Here is a 22,376-nt window from a genome sequence, read left to right as displayed (position 1 = left end):
TCTCTACGTACAAAGTGGTTTTAAATCATTTTAGAAAATCATTTTAGCCCTATATATTTTTTTGTTTACTGTATCCTGGTAACTGAGATGTGTGTTTCATAACAAACCATAATTTATTCTATTGAACATGTCCAAGTAGAATACATGAATAGAATACATTAAATCCTTTGTTATACTATCTATAGAAATGTACTCACTGATTATAACACTGAATAAATTAAATAGGCCTAATCTCTTCCACATAGACAATTTAATACTACACCATGTATGTATCTTCTATAATGTGTTGTTAGGAAAAGAGATTAAAAAAGGCTATAAGGTCATCAAAGGTCAGGTTATAGGTCAATTGGTTCAGGTCAAATTCAGGCATCAATTTTGAATACATGTGATAGTCTGTGATATCATACATGTCATAATGAGGCATCAATTTTGATATTTTGTCTGTTACTGGGAGAGGTGGGTATACTAAAATACCTTGGGATGTAAATGGTGAGTACAATTTAGATTGCCTAGTTGAGATGGATTGGGCAAATAAATATAAAATAGTTACCAAAATCACAAAAATGAAGCTTACGGAAAACTACCTAATATGGTGGTATAGGTGACAAAAAATACAATCTTTTTCAACATTGCTGTAGTGTGGTTGTGGTAACCTGTTACCTATGGCTTAATTAAGTTTCAGTGACATAGTGTCGCAAGTTCAAAATACAAAATATAGCTCAACATTGAAAATAGAAGCATTTTAACCGGTTCATTTTTTGATAGTTGTGGAGCACCAAGTTCATGAAGTCATAAAAGAAATCAGGGACCACTTATTCCCATTTTACATATCAACATTATTTCCCTAATGTGTTAGCAACACATATCCAAAATTTTAACGAAATCCGTTGATAGTAAGCTTTCCAAAATGAAGTGAATTTAAAACATCAGTGATGTACCACTTTTTGGCTTATACCATTAGAAGCATGTACGCGTCATTGATACTGATGCCACCAATTGAACAAGAAGATTTGCCCCTTCATTTTGCATACCACTTTGTCCAATTTCTTTTTCTCATTTCTTCACAAAATGCAAAAAAATGCACAAAAAAATGCAATGGGTGTAGTACCCCCTTAAATACATTTATTACACAAATATTACAAGAAAAATATGCAATACCATATTATAAAGAAATTACAAGAATCATGAAAAATATGAATATCAATGAACAGTGTGGATTTTGAGAGCTCTTGATTTAAATTCACTTAGGCTCAAGGAAATATAATTAGTGCGAGTGTCAACATCAACAGAACTATTCCACAGATTTGCTGCTCTCGCCTGAAACAATCTCTTACCAGAGTTATTGTTAAATTGAGGAACAACAAGTGAATTGGAGGAAGTACCTCTGGGGTCATCATCATGTGTGGATTTGGTAAATGAAAATTTGGAACAAAGATAATCAGGAGCTCTGCCCAACGATGATATGATATTTACCACCAAATTGTGGACCTGGTATTGCACCTAAGATGGGGGACCTATATGCAATATTACGGCATCTAGCACACTCTGTCGCTCTCTTACGACTATGGACGTCTTCAGTTTCCATGGGTCCGCCCTTTATGAGTGAAATGCCATAGGTGGGTCCACGTTTGTCTGTGAAAGCAAACGCACACACACACCACCTCACACATACACCCCAACGTGTAAGCACAGGCAAACAAGGATGTCAACCCCCATTAACTTTTTATTAATATGCAAGCATCTGTCGGTAATTCTCCTATAGTTTATGCGTGCCTAGACTTGGAGGTACAGCCGTAAAAGAAATGTCGCTTATTCTATTGTTTCTCCTAGTTAGTGTTTGTAAATAGCCAGAATGTCTCACTTTTCCGAGGTCACACTCACATTATGACGTCATACTAATACTATTGGGTTAATCTTTCTCTTTAGACATCAAAGTGAAATTATGTAGTGAATTTGCAATCTAGAACTTGGAATTGAACCTCCATTTCAAGGAATGACTTTTCTCCCTAATATTTATACAGGTAAATCACCAAGACAAACTGATCATGATCCAGAAATCAATGAAGGTAAGATGTGACTGTGCACCCCCATACACAACACAAACACACACCCACCCCACACACCCACAATACTGTTGCTGTTGCAAAAGTGATATCTTATTGACCATGTGATCTTATTGAAATATAACTTACGAAAAAAATGCCCAGTGAGCATTATTTCAGACCTTACTGGATGTTTGAGGTGAAAGTTAATACACATTGTGTTCATTTTGTGCAAAGCGCACAAAAATGGGCAAGTTTACAATATGTTATACCCAAATCAATGTGTTTACATAATGAGTGCATATTTATACAGTACTAACAACAAAGAATATTTCTTTTTCTTTTAAAAAAGAAAGGAAAGGAAATAAAAATAATAATATAATTTTTTGGTGGGTATGTTCCCTCGGAATTCGGAGATGGTGGGTCTTTGTGAGCTGACGCCTAGACTTCTCCGTAGTCCACTTGCCCATTTTGCATACTCTGGCTATTACATTTAAGCATTTATATTGATTTGTGTGCAACTGATAGATTTTCACATCTGTATCTGATCTTTTCAGTCACCGCACTCCCTCTGTTTGTTAGCTTCCCAAGTGGACTACTGACTTTGCCTTGCGGTTAAGATTTTAACACGGGACTCTGTGGAGAGTTATTGAGAGAAATTGGCCATGATGTAATGCATCTTTAAATGGATCTGCCTTCTGATTGGTCGCCCATATCTCGCTATGGTTTAAATCTTCCGGGCCCGTGCCATTACCATTAACTACACCGTACACAACTATCTGTGGTATTTGCGGCGCTTTTGTGTTGACGCGAAAGTTAATCTCTCATCAAACATCTAGCGCGTCTTGTACTATACCATGCTTAGTACTTGTGGTTAATGGACTGATAAACAAGTGTGCTTGACAGTGTGTTTTTAGAGAGCAAAGTCCCGGGGTAAAGTTCTGCTTAAAATTCAAAGTCCATAGTCAGATTTTCGGGGTTCCCTATCAATAAACTGGTAGATTCCAAAATCAGAATTGTTCAGTATTAAAGTGAGCCATTGTAATTATGCAAGATAATGTTGCATTCAATTACTTTTATTGTCACTAATCATCTGATATTTTTAACTCTTATGACCATTTTACTATTGAATACTTTAATTTTAATAAACATCAGTATAATTTTGAGTTCAACGAAATGGGTTCATCATGACTATATAATAACATATTTTTAATAAAATTCGACTATGGCATAGTCTAGCTGACGCCGTACTGTAAAAGGGTATATTGGAGCTGCGAACGGTCCAAATCAAGGATCTTTCTTGGCTCTCTGGTTGTGAAAATGTCTGGAAAACTCCACAAATGTAAGGAATGGGCAATTTATGGGTCTTTTAGAGTTGAAATGATCAAAATCAGGGGTCTTTACGTGCTATGTTTTGGTAAAAGTCAAGAGACTTTTAGAGCTGCACGGTCCAAAACAACGGTCTTTGCGGGGGAGCATATACATGTATACTGGTAAGGTCATTTGTGTTGATCCCCCCTGCCTGAAGCCAACAAAATTTAATGAAAATAATTCATACAGATATTAATGTCAATTTCATTCTTGTAGGTTTGACAGAGAAGATAGCAATAGAACTGAGAAAGCACTACAAGAACACTATTTGCAAGAAGCAAATTTACCCTTGGCAGACTGGTGAATGTATAGACTTTGACACCGTTTATATACCTGTTACCATAGATCGCATCGTTGAGTCTGGACTAACACCAATAAGAGAGAGCTTGAAATCTTATCAGGATTTGTTCACAATTGAAGAAGATAAAGACCACAGGCGTTTTCTCTTAGTTGGAAGTCCTGGTCAGGGAAAGTCATCTTTCTGCGCGAAACTAGCTCACGACTGGTGCTGTGGGAAAACTCTGAATGACATTCGGCTGCTTTTTATTTTAGAACTAGCATCGGTTAACCGCAAAGTCCGCATTGAAGAAGAAATTCGTAAAAAGCTGCTTAAAAACATTGAAATCAGTGATTACGAAATTAGCAAAGTTATTCAATCTGATAAGAAGTCCATATTTTTCATTTTTGACGGACTCGATGAAGCCCCTAAGGACATTTTCTTACGGGATGATGATATTGGTGTTGTCGAAATCATGAAAAATGATGTCTTGACGGAATGCCGGCTACTTGTTACGACAAGACCTTGGAGAGAAGACGAAATCCTGAAGAAAGTCCCTGGATACAAGCGATTAGAACTGAAGAAGATGACCAGGAATGATGTCAAAGAGTATATAGATAAGCTCTTTGGGATGAATGAAGAAACCAAAAGTCTCGGGAAATCTTTGCTGGAGTACATTGATAGCAACAAATTGACTATAGATACCCACACACCTCTAGTAGTTTTACTTCTAAGTTGGTATTGGACCCAAACAAAAGGCAAGGATGGAATCCCAGAACGAATCGCAGACTTGTATGATCGCATGACCAATATAATGCATGAAAAGTCATCAACAGGATTGAGTAAGGTAAGTCTACATGAACTTTTAAGATTGTTCTCTCTATCCTGACTTGCAAGCTGGTTAATTTTCATGAGTATGGGTACTTTTGTGTGCGTATGAGTCTGAATACTTTGTCATGAATGTAAAATGATGCCTTAGCAAGGCAAGTCCTGTGAAGCCGTTTCAGTATTGCTTCCCCAGGAAGACACCAAAAGCATGTCTCTAAGGACATCTCCACATTTTAGACACAAATTCAAGTGAGTATTCAGCATTTATCTTGATGTTAAAAGAACTCAAGGCGCTTAGGCAAAAGTAAGTGTGTTTCAACGTTTTCTTGACTTATAAGTCAAACTCAAGTGCGTATTCGGCATTTTACTTGATGTTAAAAGAACACAAGGCGCTTCGGCGAAAGTAAGTGCATATCCGTCCTTATATTGATTTGGTCCAAATCATGAGTGCTTCGGCAACAAGTGCAAGCAAGTCAAGACAGAGTTCCAGTTGCCATATGTCCACAGCATAATTCGTCGGGTGCATCACATACTGGTCTATCTTGATTTTTTGACTTTTTTGAGAAAATTGGTATATAGTTCTTTTTTACGAAGCTCTTCCAATACAACAAATTACAGACCTCAATTTTTCCTAGATAATTAGTAATAAAATGTTAAATTTAAACTATCTCTGATTTTTTTAAAAATACGTTTTTCACATACTGATCTATCAAAAAAAAAACACGCATTTATAGAAAATCTCAATTGAAAATCTTCGTATTAAGTTTACCTTTCTATAATTTAATTAGACTATGGATTTTCATGAAAGTGGTTTTAAATTAAAGCATATACTTAACAGATTTATTTAAGTGGAATCTTTTATTATATTTACGTATGTAATATTACTTAAAACTATACTAAAGTTGTAGTTCTGTATGTGAAATCGTTAATTTCCCGATATCGTATTGAAAGTGCATTACATACTGGTCTATCTCGAGATAGACCAGTATGTGATGCGTCTAAAATCACGTCATTGTTCGCGAAATCGAGATAGCCCCCAAGATAGACCAGTATGAAATGCACTTTAAATACGATATCAGGAAATTAACTATTTCACATACAGAACTACAACTTTAGTGTACTTTTAAGCAATATTGCAAAGGTACATATAATTCAAGATTCCACTTAAATAAATCTGTTAAGTATATACTTTAATTTAAAACCACTTTCATTAAAATCCATAGTCTAAATAAATTATGGAAAGGTTAACTTAATACGAAGATTTTCAATTGCGATTTTCTCGAAATGCGTGTTTTTCGAGATAGACCAGTATGTGATGCGTCCGACGATATGATCTGCAAAGCCAACACAGAGGAAAATGTAAGACACCTATAATGATTATGCTACAGCTACAGAATCAGACAAAAAGAATGCAACTGTACAAGGAGCCGCACCATGCTAAAAATGTTGATGGGACCAGCTTGAAAGAGAATCATTCTTGGTTTGAAATAGTCGGATGACAAGATGCCAGATGCCAAAGAAAGCTTGGGAAGATAATTTTGTCGTAAAACACAATGTACTTCATGGCCATTAACTGCAAGTTTGAAGATGAAGAGGAGAGACATTCTGATCCTGGGATGTAAAGATGGTTCAGCCAGAGCCAGACTGTTCCGAAAAGAAGAAGAGTGCTCACTTAAGATAGCCATAGATACACTTAAGGGAAGGGGTATGAACGTTTGGACAGTATTTATTTTGGGACATTAGAGCACATCAGACATATCGAATTGCATTCTGAATACGAAGAATGTCATTCTGATATCAAATAATTTTGATTTTTGAAATTCGCAATGTAATGCACATTTTAGGGCAAATCGTTAAAAATTTATATTTTTGATATTTAACAGTACTCGAAGTAAACTTTATAAATCTGATGATTTATACTTAACGTGTATGTAGGTGGGATGAAAAGCCGACGATCAATTGAAAATTTTGACCTTTCGTATTGAAGATATGGATTTTTTCCCAAAACACCAAAAAAAATTAGGTCTTTTTGGGAAAAAATCCATATCTTCAATATGAAAGGTCAAAATTTTCAATTGATCGTCGGCTTTTCCTCCCAGCTACATACACTTTAAGAATATATCATTAGATTTATAAAATTTACTTCGAGGACTGTTATATATTAAAAATTTGAAAAATATCAAATTTTTATAATTTGTCATAAAATTTGTATTATATCATGATTTTCAAAATGAAAATTATTTGATATCAGAAAGACATGCTTCGTATTCAGAATGCAATTCGATAGGTCTGAGGTGCTCTCATGTTCCATAAAAAATACTGTCGAAACGCCATAAACGCTCATTCCAGATCCCTTAAGATAAGTGAGGCATCAACCCAGTAGTTAAAAACTAAGGTGAGCAGAAGTGAATAGCAATACATTATGTAAGAAGAAACAACAAATGCAAGCCCGGATACAAAAAACAGCAGTACCAGTATCCCAGATACCACAAAGCTAGACGAAAGGCAAGAGCAGAACAAATTCCATGTACTGTGGAAAAGAACACAAAAAAGGTAAAGAAGCATGCCCAGCTGTACCAAATGCAAGAAGAAGCACCTTTTTAGTATTTGTGTTTGTCATGCACAGAAAGCAGTTCACATGATAGACTAAAGGTGAATAAAACAGATGAGTCCACCAAATAGAATTATTATCCCAGAGACAGCTAGAAGTGGTATATGCACACTGTTGAGTGGTTGAGGATGTAACCGCCCGGCTGAAGCATGAATATCAATGAACCAAAATATGTAAGGCAAGAATTTTTGCACCACGTCGAACTTCACTCTTCAATGTGCGATCTGTAGTTAGGATAATAGAAATGACTGGTAAGCAAGTCTACTAAATGACCTTAAAAGGGCAAGTCGTCTGAGAAAACAAAATGGTGGACAAGAAGTGGCACCTTTTAAGGGAAGAATACAGCTTATTTAGCCAATGTCAACATGGGATCATTGGCAGAAATATGTTTGTCATGTTTCGTATTGACAAAGTTATGACAAAGTTAATAAGATAATTGTTGAAATAAATAAGATGGAGAGAAGTATCATAGCAACAATGTTAATAGAGAACCAGGAAGAAACCCAGTTTGAAATAGACACTGGAGCTTCAAATTCATGCAGTGTTCTCAGCAAGAGTTATTTAAAGAACATTAAATACAAATTAGAATAGAAGACCAAATCCCTAACCCTAACCTTAACCCATTTTAGGGTTTTAATTAAAATATGAATTACATACATGTAAGATTGGCTCTATATATATTTAAAAACAGCTTTATAATAACTAGAAAAATAATATTTTACAGTGGCGTAGATTTCTTTTTGACATTGGGTGGGATGGAGTTGGGATTTCAAGTATAGTCAATCCAGCACCTTTTGGCGACAGAATAAGTTTTTGTTTCAATTTTGCGTGAAGCGCGCGAAAAATGTTGCTATTTTGAAGCTAAACTGATGAAATATGGTGTAAAAATAGAATAAATGCGAGGTTGATTTGGTCAGAAACCCATTATCAGGCGTCAACATTGGGGGGATGATTGTATGGACCATCCCCTGGCAAAATATTGAGGGATTTATCCCCCCATCCCCCAGGATCTACGCCTTTTTATTTTAAGTTTATGATTAACACTAGCTTTTTTTTTCTCATGGCATGAAGTTTCAAGTTTATATTCGACATAGTATCATCTTAATGAAAGTAATGAGCATAAATTAATAACCTCATGAATATACGCAATGTGTGTGATCCAATCATATTTTATTGTAAAAATAAATTAGGGGTTCATTCATATATTTTCATGACTAAACGGTTGTTTACGCCCGAGGGGCCGTTTCTTCCCGTTCATACATACCAGAACATTTGTGACCCATCACATCAAAACCGACCACTTCACGGCTGGCTTCATTGGCAGATGGTCACATTTTGTGATTCTTATTTGATCATATTAATAACAAAAAATTACAAGTAACATTAATAAAAACCATGATTTTCCTTCATTTTCCCTACCCGACGATCTCACGTCCAGGACACTGGGCATAAACGCTGTTTATTCCTGGATCTCGACCAATCACACGCTGTTACATAGCGTATATATATGAATATACAATTGACCAGGAAGTGCAGAATTGTTCCAGTGTTTCACATAATTAACCTGCGTTTGCATATCATTTTTAAACGCGCAAAACAAGTGTGCGTAATCACCACGAGTAAGCTCACATATTTCTTAAAACAGTTGATGGAATTCTGTTATTTTCATGAAACAATATTTTGTAAAATGAATGACAATAACTTTGCATCATATGTTTTATGGTCATTGCATGTCAGGGTTTGTGCTGGGCCTCAGTTATTTTGCCACTTCAGCTCAAAATGAACCCCTCCGATTTCCCGCATTGACCTCAAAACTGACAGTGCACAGTTATTATTGTCTAAATCAGTGTGGCCTTTATAAACAAAAATTGTATTTACCAGGTCAATCTTCAATTTTACACTATTTTTGCCCAAAATAAAGGTGAAATTGTGTGTTTACCAGTCTAATTTTCAACTTAGGGGAAAGTGGGGTAATACCGGACTGTGGGGAATCCCGGACACGCAGCTAAACGGAGAAGGGTGGCACTATTATACTACCTTAGGGTATTAGCTACCTCAAGGTGTACCTCACGTGTACTACTACCAGCACTTTGGGTCTCGTCTTTCTTTGTGAAAATTACGAAAAAACAGAAATGGTCATTTTTGACTTTTTATCTGAAAAGTGATTTATTAGCTGGGTGACAGTTAATGCGACAAGGGACACAGATGAAGTATGGATGAGAATTATGTTTGATACTTGATTGTTAGCTGGATGTATGAATTTTGGTATCTTAAAAATGGATTAGTAGAACAAGCACTGAAAAATTAATTCGGGACCGTGAGGGGTAATCCCGGACACACATGCGTCTCTATACAGATAGGGTAATGCCGGACACTTGCTATTTCGAAAATATAGACAACAACGACAGCCCCCATTTGTATGCTTGAGGTAACAGAAGTACCTAATACATTCTGGGGGATTATCATCCTACTCCACTTTCCCTCTTAGCAGCAATCATTAGTCCGGGATTACCCCGTGTCCGGCATTACCCCATCATTTTTTACCATTTTGTTTTTTTAATTATAACTTATGAAACTATAGATGTTGAGTTATTAAAAACTTGTTACTAGTTAGAGTATTACTCCTACCTTGCATTGATATGATTTTTACTGATGAACTTTATTTAATCTTGTACCTGTGTAGCCTTAACGAAAGGTGCCCGGGATTACCCCACTTTCCCCTACACTATGGGGGGTAGGGAGGGTTGAATGACAAATGGTCCAGTTTCAAAAGTGACAAATTTAGATACTTCCTCCCAATAATGCCTAACGGATGAACAGTTATCAATATCTGTATGCTTCGAAGGAAAAGTCAATGCAAATTTTTGTCATTTTTGAAAAGCTCTTTTCTATTCAAATTGCTCTAGGTTAGGAAAATAAAGTTTATCATACGGAATGAGGTATCAAAATACGCAGAACAAAATTCTCTATCTATTGATTACTTTATTTTGTAATTTAGTTTTAGTGTCTTTAAGAAATACCTTTTGTTTAAGTGTTCAGATACTTTTTGGGTGCAGTATTATATAGTTCATCAATCTATAAAACTGCCAATTGAAGACTAAACGACATATATGTGTGTATATAAAATCAAATCACAATTTTCGGGTCTTGAAAAGTGTCAAATTAAACAAAGCCTTTACATAATTAGATGCCCATTTATTTCAATAATCATGTTATGTTATCTTGTTGTAGGACTAGTATGTCTTGTATAAAACATTGTCATCTACATGTCTATATTCATATCCTTTTCAGTATTTAATTTTTAAAAAAGCAATAACTAGATAACACTTGTTCTAATTCTTTATTGCTGTCTTCGTTTCTGACGCAATAGATCATTGGAAATAAATATCCCTATTTGGAAACAATCCATAAGAATTAAATATGCAAGTCTATGTTCTTAATAAAATAGTTCTGCTAGAAACAACCTCAAAAATTATAGCATTTGTAAACTGTAATAACCCAAATGGCAAACAAAGCTTTACAAGTTGTATTTGCAACCAATCATTTTGTATTGCATTCTACACCTTTCCCAGTGCAATAGATAAGCCCTACGTTTAACAATCTCATTGTTTACTTCAAAGAAAATTACATCCAAACGTCTACTATATCAGTCCATCAGATGCAATTTTTCGTTGGATGCCCCATTCCTTTTTAAAAGGAATTTTTATTTGAAAGCAACTTGCCTCATGTGTGCTCTAGGATATATGTATATAGGATATATATGTTGGCAATATCTCAAATTTGTTGCATGCATGAGTATGGACTTTGTTTTTTGAACACCGTAGTTTTAAATCTCTTAAAGTTGAAGGATGTAAAATTACATAACATGAAAACTGAATATATAAATAGGCATGTCCACTAAAAATTGAAGTACTTTTAAATTGATTCAGACTTTACTTATTGGCTGGGAATTGATGAAAGAAACATTTTGGCGTTTAAATAATTTTAATCGGACGTTTCATTCCAGAGATATGGCCTTTCGAGTGTCATGCTTTTATATAGGGCTGCTAGAACATGTTAAAAAGTTAAAGTCCAAAAAGGAATACTAACAGAAAGTGCAACTTTAAGGTACTTTTTCTTAATGTATTTATTAACTAGCGTTATCTGGAACATTTATATTTGCTTATAACCACATGAAATAAGATTGACATACAACAAAAATATAAGACCTCAAAACCCATGGTTTGTTTGGTGGAACCTCAAGTATGATCATAGATGGCTGCCATGGAAAATATCTCCATAGAGGAGCTGAACAATAAGTGCCTTTTTTCAAATGTCTTAAACATTGTTCAATCTTTTAATGTCAGCACATTTTATCTTCAAAAATGATTATATTTCATCATGATATAAGTTTGGTAACATTAACCCTAACACTGGACCCTGCTTTTTGGGATCGGAAGTCAAAGAAGATCCGAAAAAGTCAAGGAGAAGAAGAATTTTTGATTTGGCACCCCCGGGATTCGAACCTTTGACCCCTCGCATGCCAAGCACACGATCACGGACCGGTAGCTACACGGGTTATTGCTGCCCGGCCAGCAATTCCGTGCGCATATAACACTTGGGGTGATTGCATCATCGCAGACCCTGGGATTCATGCATGCGCAGATTTTTTCATCGTAAGATTTTGTAAGATTTTGGGGGGTTAGGGTTAATCACTAACAATTTTGAGAAATTTGCTCCAACTCAAAGGTTATCTTTACTACATTGAGCAATACTGTGTGTGCATGAGCCATGATGTAGCATATCTAAAATGGACATGGTGGTTAGGAGTGCATAATTTGAGATGGGTTTCGGCAGGCTTAAACATTCTTTAATTTCTTAACATCCTGTACATTTTGTCTTCAAAAATAGTTACATTTTATGACTATGTAAGTTTGCTTGTCTGAATCACTCCAAATTCGGAGATAATTGCGTTTGAACACCTGATGCACGGAATGGTGTCACTTCAACCTGTTGTAGTTCTCATCTCATTAAATTTTTCTTTAAAAAAAAGTTGATCTCTTCATGAAGGAAGGTCCTCGCTATTACTGACCAATCAGGAAAAAGTTTGGTTAATGTTTTCTGGTGGAATCAGGAATTTCTTGAAACACCCTGATATAGGCCTACATTTGGATCAAAACAAGTTTGTACACCATTTAAAGGAGTATTTCGTGATCCTAGCATCCTCTTTTTATGACATTTTTCAGTACATATCCACGAAAAAAGCATATTCCCAAAATTTCAGTTGATTCCGATATTGCGTTTGCGAGTTATGCATGATTATGTGTATTACACTGCTCCATAGACAATACGTTGGAATTTCGTTCTGGTGCACCAGAACGAAATTCAAATTTCACGATATCTTTACTAAACGAATTAATCTGCAAGAAATATTTTGTACATAAACATTATGAAGCCAGAGGTTTCCATTGATATAAAAATCTCAACTTTTTTTGAGAAAAGTGGGGGGATGAGGCTGTGGATCACGAAATGCCCCTTTAACAGGCCTGGGATTTCTTGTATCGATCAGTTTCTCCATAGACAATACGTGTGTGAGTGCACGCACACAGTAAATGAAAAATCGTTCTAGTGGCAACTGTATTGACAGTGGGCATCCCTAATATAAAGATACAAAAACAATGTTAAAATTACATTGTACATAACAGATAAACCACAATAAAGTCGAATTATATTTTCACACTTGTTTCACACAATTCTGAAAGCTTTCACTCATGCATACAATTGCATACTCATAACTCACACCATCAAATCATATGTACAGACACGCACCCCTATACCCATCACACATCAACACACCCCAATTTAAATCACTATGAGTAAAATACAAGACTGTAAACAATAATTAATTCAAAGTATATTAATTGCAAAACTGCTCAAAATTATATCCAAACTTGTACAATCAATGTAGGTATTATACAAGTTTGTCATCCCATCCCACATCCATTTTGCCCACAAAAACATTTAGCAAAACTCAGAGCCCATTAGCCCACCGGTAAAGCCCATTCCCTAAATAAAGTTGTTATTTTATCAAGTTATCATTGAGGAATGTTTGATATTCATGCATGGTACGTGTACTGCTTTTCAATCTTTGAAGTAGCCAAAAACTCCTCCATGAACAGAGTGAAAATGGGTACATTTCTTAAAAAGAGCATATCTTCAAAAGTTGTGAGCCGATTTAAATATTTTTTTCGGTTTATTAAAGCTGATGATTAAAGGTTTTTTAATACCAAAATATAATTAATTAACATTTCTAAAATAGAAGAAAAAGATGGTGCAATAAGGGTTCTAGCTGTTTCTTTTGGGACATCCTATATAAAGAAATGCGAGATATTGCCAACATTCATACATACATTCATACATACATACATACACTATAAATATTTATATAGCGCTGCTACATTTAGAACGTAGCGCTCAGAACATTCAGTGCTCCTGGTGCACATTAGGAGATTTACTTCCAAAAAAAGTTCAATATAGGCCTAAAATTTCATCTGCATTTTTTGTTATAAGCTGGCATTCAGCAGAACTTTATCCATATATATGGAATGGGAATGCATATATTCTAACAATTATTTAAAGAGTCTTCTCACAAACCACTCTTCCTCAATTTCTATAGTTTCTGTAGTTTCTTGTCCCTTTTTTCCCTTTAATTCTTCATCTTCTTTCCTTTGGCAATGGCGCTTCATTAATATTGTATATGAATCGGGGAGGTACTCCGTATACCTTGCACTACGGGAAAGTGTCTTCTTCAAGCCCCTTTTCCTTTGCCAAGGAACCCCCATCAGATCTGGTCATTCATGTGAATCACAACTACTCATCACAATTGAAGATCTTGCTCACAACTTAAACCAAAAGCACCAAACTGACCTCCAAATTTTAGATTTCCAGAAAGCATTCGATGTTGTACCCCACCAGAGGCTGTTGCAGAAGTTAGATTTTTATGGAGTGCGCGGCAGCCTCCTGGCATGGATTAACAAATGGTTGACAACAAGAACGCAAAGAGTGGTGGTGGACGGTGAAACATCGGACCCGGCAAATGTTAAATCAGGAGTTCCTCAAGGAACGGTATTGGGCCCTTTAATGTTCCTCCTATATATTAATGATATTGCAGACCACATCGATAGTTTAGCAAAAATATGATTTTTCGCTGACGACTGTCTTCTATACAGAGTCATTCACACATCTCAAGATACAGATATTCTGCAGAAGGACTTGACATCTCTTTGTAATTGGGCTGAAAAATGGCAAATGCGCTTCAATACAGCTAAATGTAAGACACTCAGAATCTTAACAAAGAAAAATCCCCTCATTAGTACATATACGATGTGTAATGATGAACTGGAATATGTCTCTTACCATCCCTACCTTGGAGTAAACATTTCGCATAATTTAAAATGGAGCATCCACATTAACAACATCATAGCTAAGGCAAACAAAGCTCTCTGGTTCTTGCGTAGAAATCTTTGGAGATGTCCGCAGAAGGTAAAGGAACAGCTATACTTCATGCTTGTAAGACCTCATCTAGAATATGCCTGTGCTGTATGGGACCCTTTTACATCATCGGATATCCATCGTCTTGAGATGATACAGCACAGAGCAGCGCGCTTTTTGTCACAAAGAACTACAACAGAACAGAGGGCTCCATGACACAAATCCTCAATAAATTGCAATGGCCTACACTGTGGCTTACCACTATGTTTAAAATACAACATGAATCGCTTGCAATTCCAAAACCAGACTACGTCCAACGTCAGGTTGATAACAACACTAGGCAATACCATCCAGCTAAATACAGAGTTATGAGAACCAGAATCAACAGTTACAAATTCAGTTTTTGGCCCCGTACAACAGTTTAGTGGAATGGTCTCTCACCAAACACTCTCAACATCACCAATATTTCAGCTTTCAAAACAGCTTTAAGGGATCTAAAATGAGCGTTTATTGCGTTTCGACAGTATTTTTTGTGGGACATGAGAGCACCTCAGACCTATCGAATTGCATTCTGAATACGAAGCATGTCTTTCTGATATCAAATAATTTTCATTTTTGAAAATCACAATATAATACAAATTTTATGACAAATTATAAAAATTTGATATTTGAAAAGTATAAGAAAAGAAAAGTACAGTAAAAGTATAAAGTAAAAGTACATAAAAAGTACAGTGTACTTTATTTAGCCATAGGAAAAGTATACTTTATTTGGCTGTGTGAAAAGTATACTTTTTTAATTCTTTAAATGTACTTATTTCGTGTTCCAAAAAGTACATTTTTAAAAGTACATAAAAAGTACAGTATACTTTATTTAGCGATAGGAAAAGTATACTTTATTTGGCCATGTGAAAAGTATACTTTTTGGTCTTGTGAAAAGTATACTTTTCACATAGCCAAATAAAGTATACTTTTCAAATGGTCAAATTAAGTATACTTTTCACATGGCCAAATAAAGTATACTTTTCACATGGCCCAATAAAGTATACTTTTCAAATGGCCAAATAAAGTATACCATGCTCTACATATGGCTTAATAATTATACTTAACATTAAGAAATTAGAAAAAAATAGAAAATATATTTTAACTATCCTGGTTGCTTTCTTGTCCAGGTAACGCAACACATGTCAAGGTCAAATTCCTTTTCCCTCCCTCCGGGACACATTGTTGTAACCCCCCTTAATTAATAATAATAATGTACACTTAATAGAGCGCCGGTATTCGTCAAAAGACACTCATGGCGCTTTTCAGAAACAACAAATGTACAATAATGCAAACAATATTATAATAATTAATACAAAATCAGATCAATGTTGAATAGTTCATGCATCAAGCCTGGGCATAGGCATTTTGGAACAAATGTGTTTACAAGTTAATTTGCTTTGAAATTACACAATTATATGTTCTTGGTAGAGCGAACTGAAAATGGCAGGTTGTTCCAAATTTGTGCAGCTGAAACATGAAATGATCTGCTGCTGCCCCACGGGTTTCTGCATCTAGCTGTTTCTTGAAGAAGTCCTTGTCTAGCAGAACAGATATTACGAGCTGGTGAATATACTAGTTCTACAAAGTTATCTGGAGCTGATATATATACAAAGTCTTGTAGACAACAAAATTCTTTTTTCAATATAAATAGCCAATGCAGGTCATGTAAAAACAGGTGTAATGTGGTTTCATGTAGGCCTATATGTTCATCATGCATGCAAGTCTGTTCAGTTGAGATGCCATGCAACAGAGAGTTGCCAATGTCTATCGTTTGTCTATCGTCTTTGATTATATTGAGTGAGATGCCGACCATCAGATTAATAATTTTTTGTTTGCTCGTTCCTTTTTCGTGTTTGCTTTGTTTTTTCTGCGTGGTCCGCATCTCACTCGTTGCAATATCTGCTCATTATGTGGTCTGATGTGTTTTAATGATATTCGTTACCGGGATTTTCCCATGGTTTAAAGTATTTCTTGTTAAATTATAACTGCTTTGCTTTTTTTATGTGTACTTAAGAATTTTGGGTGCAGGTCACTCTTTTATTGTACTTTTTAAGATTTGTCTTTGTAAATTTTCCTTGCGTATCGATTTTATTTTGTATTTATGTAAAGCGCCTAGAGGCCTTTTTGGCATTGGGCGCTATATGAAACGCCTTATTATTATTATTATTATTATTATCGTTGAGGTTATTGAATTACCCAAACATATAGCACATTATAGGCCTACCATTGTTCATATTGGCAGAATTCAGCAGTGTTGTATGTTGGCTGCATGGGCACTCATGAATGAAGCTGAATGAGCGTGTAAGCTTACCCAGCATTATATGGCATTTCTTGGTGTTCAAAATATTTTAAACAATAACAAATTATACATAGTAGTTACCTTCTTTTGTGTCCAATTGAATCATCAGAAATCCAAGTCATATCATAATTATATCCATGTAAAATCCACAAAATGAAAGCTCCCATCTTAATATGTCATGTATAAAACAGCTCCAAACAGAATGACAGTTATTTTTCAAATACACAACAATATTGCCATGTGACCAATTTGCATAACAGGTCAAATGACTAATCCAAGAAAAGTACAAATTAAGTACACTAAAAAGTATATTTAAAGTACAGTTGGTGACCTTCTAAATATTTTAAGTCCCAGAAAAGTACAAATTAAGTACAACGCTGCTGTTGAAAAAATGTCTGAGTCTGAAAAAGTATATTTTAAGTACATTTCTTGAGGTCCAAAACGTTTAAGTCCAAAAAAAGTACAAATTAAGTACAGAAAAGTACAAATAAAGTACTTGATGATGGGCAAAATCTTTGGAGTCAAAGAAAAGTACAAATAAAGTATAGAAAAAGTATATTAAAAGTACAAAAAATTTTAACAAAGGGGGAAAAAAGTACATTCAAAGTATACTTTAATTGTACTTTTCACTCGAAAAGTACAATTAAAGTACAAAAAAGTACACATAAAGTATACTTTATTTGTACTTATTTTTAACCAGGGATTGTTTTCACATTATTTCAACATAAAAAGAGGGATGGTTTATTTACGCTCACTTTGATACCTAATTTGTCCAATTTTGTTCAATATTAACAATGCAGCAGTGCACACCGTCGACGTCCTATACGATAAATATAAATTTAATACTCCGTTGGTGAGCGACGGGCGAGTGGTAGTGAGAGACAGGCGAGTGGTATTTCACTGAACGCAAGAAAAGGAGTTCTATCTGATTGGCTAGCAATCGATCGCTTAGGTCGCTCAGTAGTCAACTACAAACTCATGCATTCAATTCGATTGAAATCGATTATTCTATTATTGACGAAGATAAAGAGCGTGATAGTGTGTCAATAATGTACATTGTATTGCACCTGGTTTTACCAGCATTCCTTTATAAAATAATTTTCTCAAAGAGTTGAATATTATCAAAATTTTTACCCAGGATTTCAAATTTTTACCCGCAAATTGCAGTTAAACATATCCACAGCAAAATACCGGTCCTCACTAATTAGTACATTTAATTTCCAGTTAGTACATTTAAACGAAACCTGTGATTTACGTGACAACAAATAAAATTTTCTTACAATAGAAATATCATATGGGATACTGATATGGTAGGCCGCAACCGCCACAACGTGGAGCTGCTACGCGTAGCTGACTTTTTGTTCCGTGGAGCCAAATTGACCAATCATGTTAGAGTTTTTCATTACTCGGAGGTAAAACTGACCAATCAAGTACGACTTACTCATTACGTGAAGCGAATTTAGTCATTAAGAATTTGCCAGACGAGCTTCACGTAGTTGCAAGATATCCTCGGTCACGATAGTTATGATTCAAAAAGTAATTTATGAAAAGTACGAACCGACTTATTATTAAGATGGACATGCACTCACAAGAAACTCATACAGTATTGTACACAACTATATAGCTAGGCAGAGTGGTGGTAAACCATGCACACAATTCTGCGATCTGCAGTGTATCGCCGGGAGCTGATTTGTACATCTTGCGCGGCGTGGCCTGCGGAATTCGACCTTCAGCAAACCAGTTCGGATTTACTTTATATACTAGTAGTAGGCCATACATACTGTAGTTACGGTACTGCCCGTTTTCCTATACACAATACTCAGTGCGCTCACCATTGACGCGTGACCTAGTGTATGTTAGAAGTATTATGCCATTGCCTATATGACGTCACTGTGTAAAAAATAACCAGTCAATATTTAAAGTATTCTCTGAAATTCTAGAAAATATAGTTTTGTAACATTTCCTAAATTTTTAGCTAATAGAGGTGTTTGGAAATATTGGTACTTTTGTGTTTTAGGAAGGATATGTAAACGACAGATAACACCAAAAAATATGAACAAATTATTTCTAAACCGTGTTAAGTCTGCAAACCATTATGCTTCTCATTTTCAAGAACGCTGGTTAACAATAAGCAGACTATTGTCTCATTTCGTAAACAAAAGCCCAGACAGTATTGTTACCTTGCGTTCGCTTTATAATCATTCACCCAACTGAAACTATAATACCAGCTCATTGTTCATTGCACAGGTAAAACAGACACAAGTGCAGTGTGTATTTAACCAGAGAAGATCTGATGTAACATAGTTGAGCTGTTTTCATTGAGTGTTATCTTGGTTTAATAGCTTTTAATGGGGTTTAAGTCCTTCAAAGGTCGTGGTGAATTCTACTGTAGACATGACTGCATCATGATTATTTTAAAGTCAACAACATTCAACAATATGATCACCGTGATAGTATGACAGTATCAGTACCGTGGGTGTCAGTGATCCTGGCCTGACACAGTAGACAAACAAACAAACACGCCACACACATGGCACATGCATGCAAGGTAACATTGACTATACACTAATCAAACAATGGTATTGATCCTGTACAACTGTTTGTGGTTTATTTACATTCGATTCATTTAAAATCCACATAGTAAACATTAATTTTGGCAAGAGTTTTCTCTCTCTGGAACGATGATGCATCAACTGGCTCCGCGTAATGAAAAGATCTAACATGATTGGTCAATTTAGCTCCGCGAAGCGAAAAGTAAGCTACGCGTAGCAGCTCCACGTTGTGGCGGTTACGGCCAGCCATATACTGATCATGCGAAAATAGTAAAACATAGAATAGAAACAGTGTGGCCGGCTCTCAAAATCTCAAATTGTATGCATAGCCTGAGTCGCACGGCCTATCTCGAACAAAATAGCTCAAAATCACCATGCGTAGTTGTTGAAAAACGTGAGGATTTATCGTACTACCACGGCAATTTTTAACACGAAGATATAGGGATGATGACGGTGTGCAGTGTTTTGGAAGAAAAATAGCCGAATATAAAAGTTGCAGCTATTTGTATTGATTTTGAAGTGAGCGTGAAGATAATGGCGGGCTTTACGTGCTACCGTGCTGGCATAATAACCATGCATTGATCGCTGTAAACTGCAACTTTTAAAATCGGGTATTTTTCTTTCAAACACTACTGTGTTGTTAATATTGAACAACATTTGACAAATGTGGTATCAAAATTTGTGTAAATAATTCATCCTTCCCTCTATGTTAAAATATTGTGAAAACAATTATTACTTCTGAAGCTATAGTCGTGTTTATAACAGCTGAGTTTCTTTTTGTGCAGACTTTACTTAAACTACATTTAATATAAGGCACCTCTCCAACTTGATCAAAGCGCTATAAATACAAATCAAAAGCAAAAACACATGAGTCAATAAGATGGATAGAAATGAGACTTCAAAACCTTCTTGAAAAAAAAACCGGCAACCCCAAAAGGCACGTTTATGCGTATTTTTGGGATGGTTGTTTCGGGGTTCCTGTTTTTGTTTTGTTTTGGTTTTTTTTTGCACCAGGGGAAACTTGAATTTAAAAAAACAGGATTAAAACAGGAACCTCAAATCAATTAACCATCCCATACCACGTAACATGTTTTTATGGTTCCCGTTTTCGAGACACCCGTTACACCCACCCAAACCGATGGCGGATAGTAATAGTATCAACTCTCTTGATTTGACCAATTGAAATATTTCAATCTTTTAACGATTGATTGATTGATGATAGGAATCAATCTAAATAGATTGAATTGGATTTTTGGATTGACTCTTACTCTTTTTGTAGACGGATTTCACTATCCAATCATGTGTATACTCCTAATGTACCGTACTGCCAAATGGTATGTATGTGGAACTTTTTCAGAGTGAATATTTTCACTCTCACTTTTCCAATTGGAAAGATAATGAAAATCAATTCTTTCTGCTGAAAATTCAATCAAAAAAGATTTGAGAAAAAATATTGATTGAGATTGAGAATCACTGAAAATTCAAATCATGAATATACAGTCGAAAATGATTTGTAAAACGGCAAAAGATTGAAAATTAATTTTCTTTTATGAAATATTCAATTGAGAAAATTTAGGAGAGAAGGTTTTTTTAATGTTTTTGTTATATTATGGGTTATTAAGATTGAGAAAGTGTAAGAAAATCAGTAGGCCTTATTTTGTGGCAATGCCAGAACCTTAATTACACATCCCATCAATACTAGGCTATGGATAACTATATAGTAGAAGACCAGCCTGTAGAGTTCATGACTAACTCATGGAACAAAGATTTGAAAGTTATTTTGGGATTTTTGATTGATTCTGAATCAATTTAGCTTGGGCTCACCTCCTGAAACTTCCGGGCATTCCGGGGAGGGGCCAATCAAGGTTACATGGGGGTCAAATTTTCAGAATGCTCCAATTATGTCAAGTAATATATCAAATTACTCGTGTGGTCATGAGGATTCCAAAAATGTATAGTTCGTTATGTGTCAGACCTTTCAAGAGGGGGGCTATGACGAAAAATGTTCACAGGTCAAGGACCTTTTTGAATTCTGACCATAGTAAACAACGTCCGATTTCGGTGATTTTGGTGTCTAATTATATGTTTTCTTGCATGAGAAATACAACTAAGCAAATTAAAAACTATACAAGGAACCGACAACCCTCTTTTGCAACATGGCTGCCAAAAGCATCGAAAAATATCCATATTGTAATAGGATGCAGTCAAGTTAGCTCAATCGATAAGGCGTTCGACTGTGGTGCGAGAGGTTGCATGTTCGAACCCTGGCAGTGCCTAGTACGCTCATGTGAAAAATTGAGTTAACTTGAAATTCCCCTGGACAAGGAACTCACTGCTAATTTGTCTCGTTGTAACCCGTATGAAACTCGGGGAGCTGATCCTGGTTGCGATGGTTATTTGTGAAATGTCTAGGGTGTGCGCTCTTGAAGCAGCAAAGTCCCTGATTTGTTGTTTAATGGTTTGTGGAATGATGTGGGCCGTAGTGGTCAGCGACAACCTGTAAAGTGTGCTGAGGCTTGTGGATCAACGTCTAAGCGTTGTGCCTGTGCGTAGCGCACTATAAATCACTGCGCTTTTCTTTTTTTTAATACCGGGATCTCTTTCTTTAGTCAAGACTCAAGCTCATTATCAGCAGCTATTAGCTGTGGACATACAACAAGTTCAACTGTCATATAGACTAAATCGTCCTTGGGCCAGAGGGGTCAGAACTACCTACAAGGGTACAAAATGAATTTGTCCCCAGTATGTGGGTAACCCATGGGCGTATGTAAAAATGCATAAAACAAAAATGGGTAGCTATATCCAGCTAAGGGTCATCAAAGGTCATCGGCAGATGTCATATGGGGCAAAAAATTAAAACTTCTCTAATAAATGTGAATTATAT

General features: G+C 35.6%; 1 protein-coding gene across 1 annotated transcript in view; it reads left to right on the top strand.

The window, feature by feature from the left end:
* The window catches only part of LOC140168760 (uncharacterized), a 140,324-nt gene that overhangs the window by 13,407 nt on the left and 104,541 nt on the right, over nucleotides 1–22,376 (top strand). The window contains exons 9-10 of the mRNA XM_072192170.1: nucleotides 2,022–2,066; nucleotides 3,630–4,537. Of these exons, the coding sequence (XP_072048271.1) occupies nucleotides 2,022–2,066; nucleotides 3,630–4,537 (953 nt within the window). The remainder of the gene's footprint in view (nucleotides 1–2,021; nucleotides 2,067–3,629; nucleotides 4,538–22,376) is intronic.

This window comes from Amphiura filiformis, chromosome 13 (assembly GCF_039555335.1).
Source record: "Amphiura filiformis chromosome 13, Afil_fr2py, whole genome shotgun sequence".
Classification (NCBI taxonomy): domain Eukaryota; kingdom Metazoa; phylum Echinodermata; class Ophiuroidea; order Amphilepidida; family Amphiuridae; genus Amphiura; species Amphiura filiformis.
Note: the sequence above shows the minus strand (reverse complement) of the source record. Positions and strands in the feature narration are given on the sequence as shown.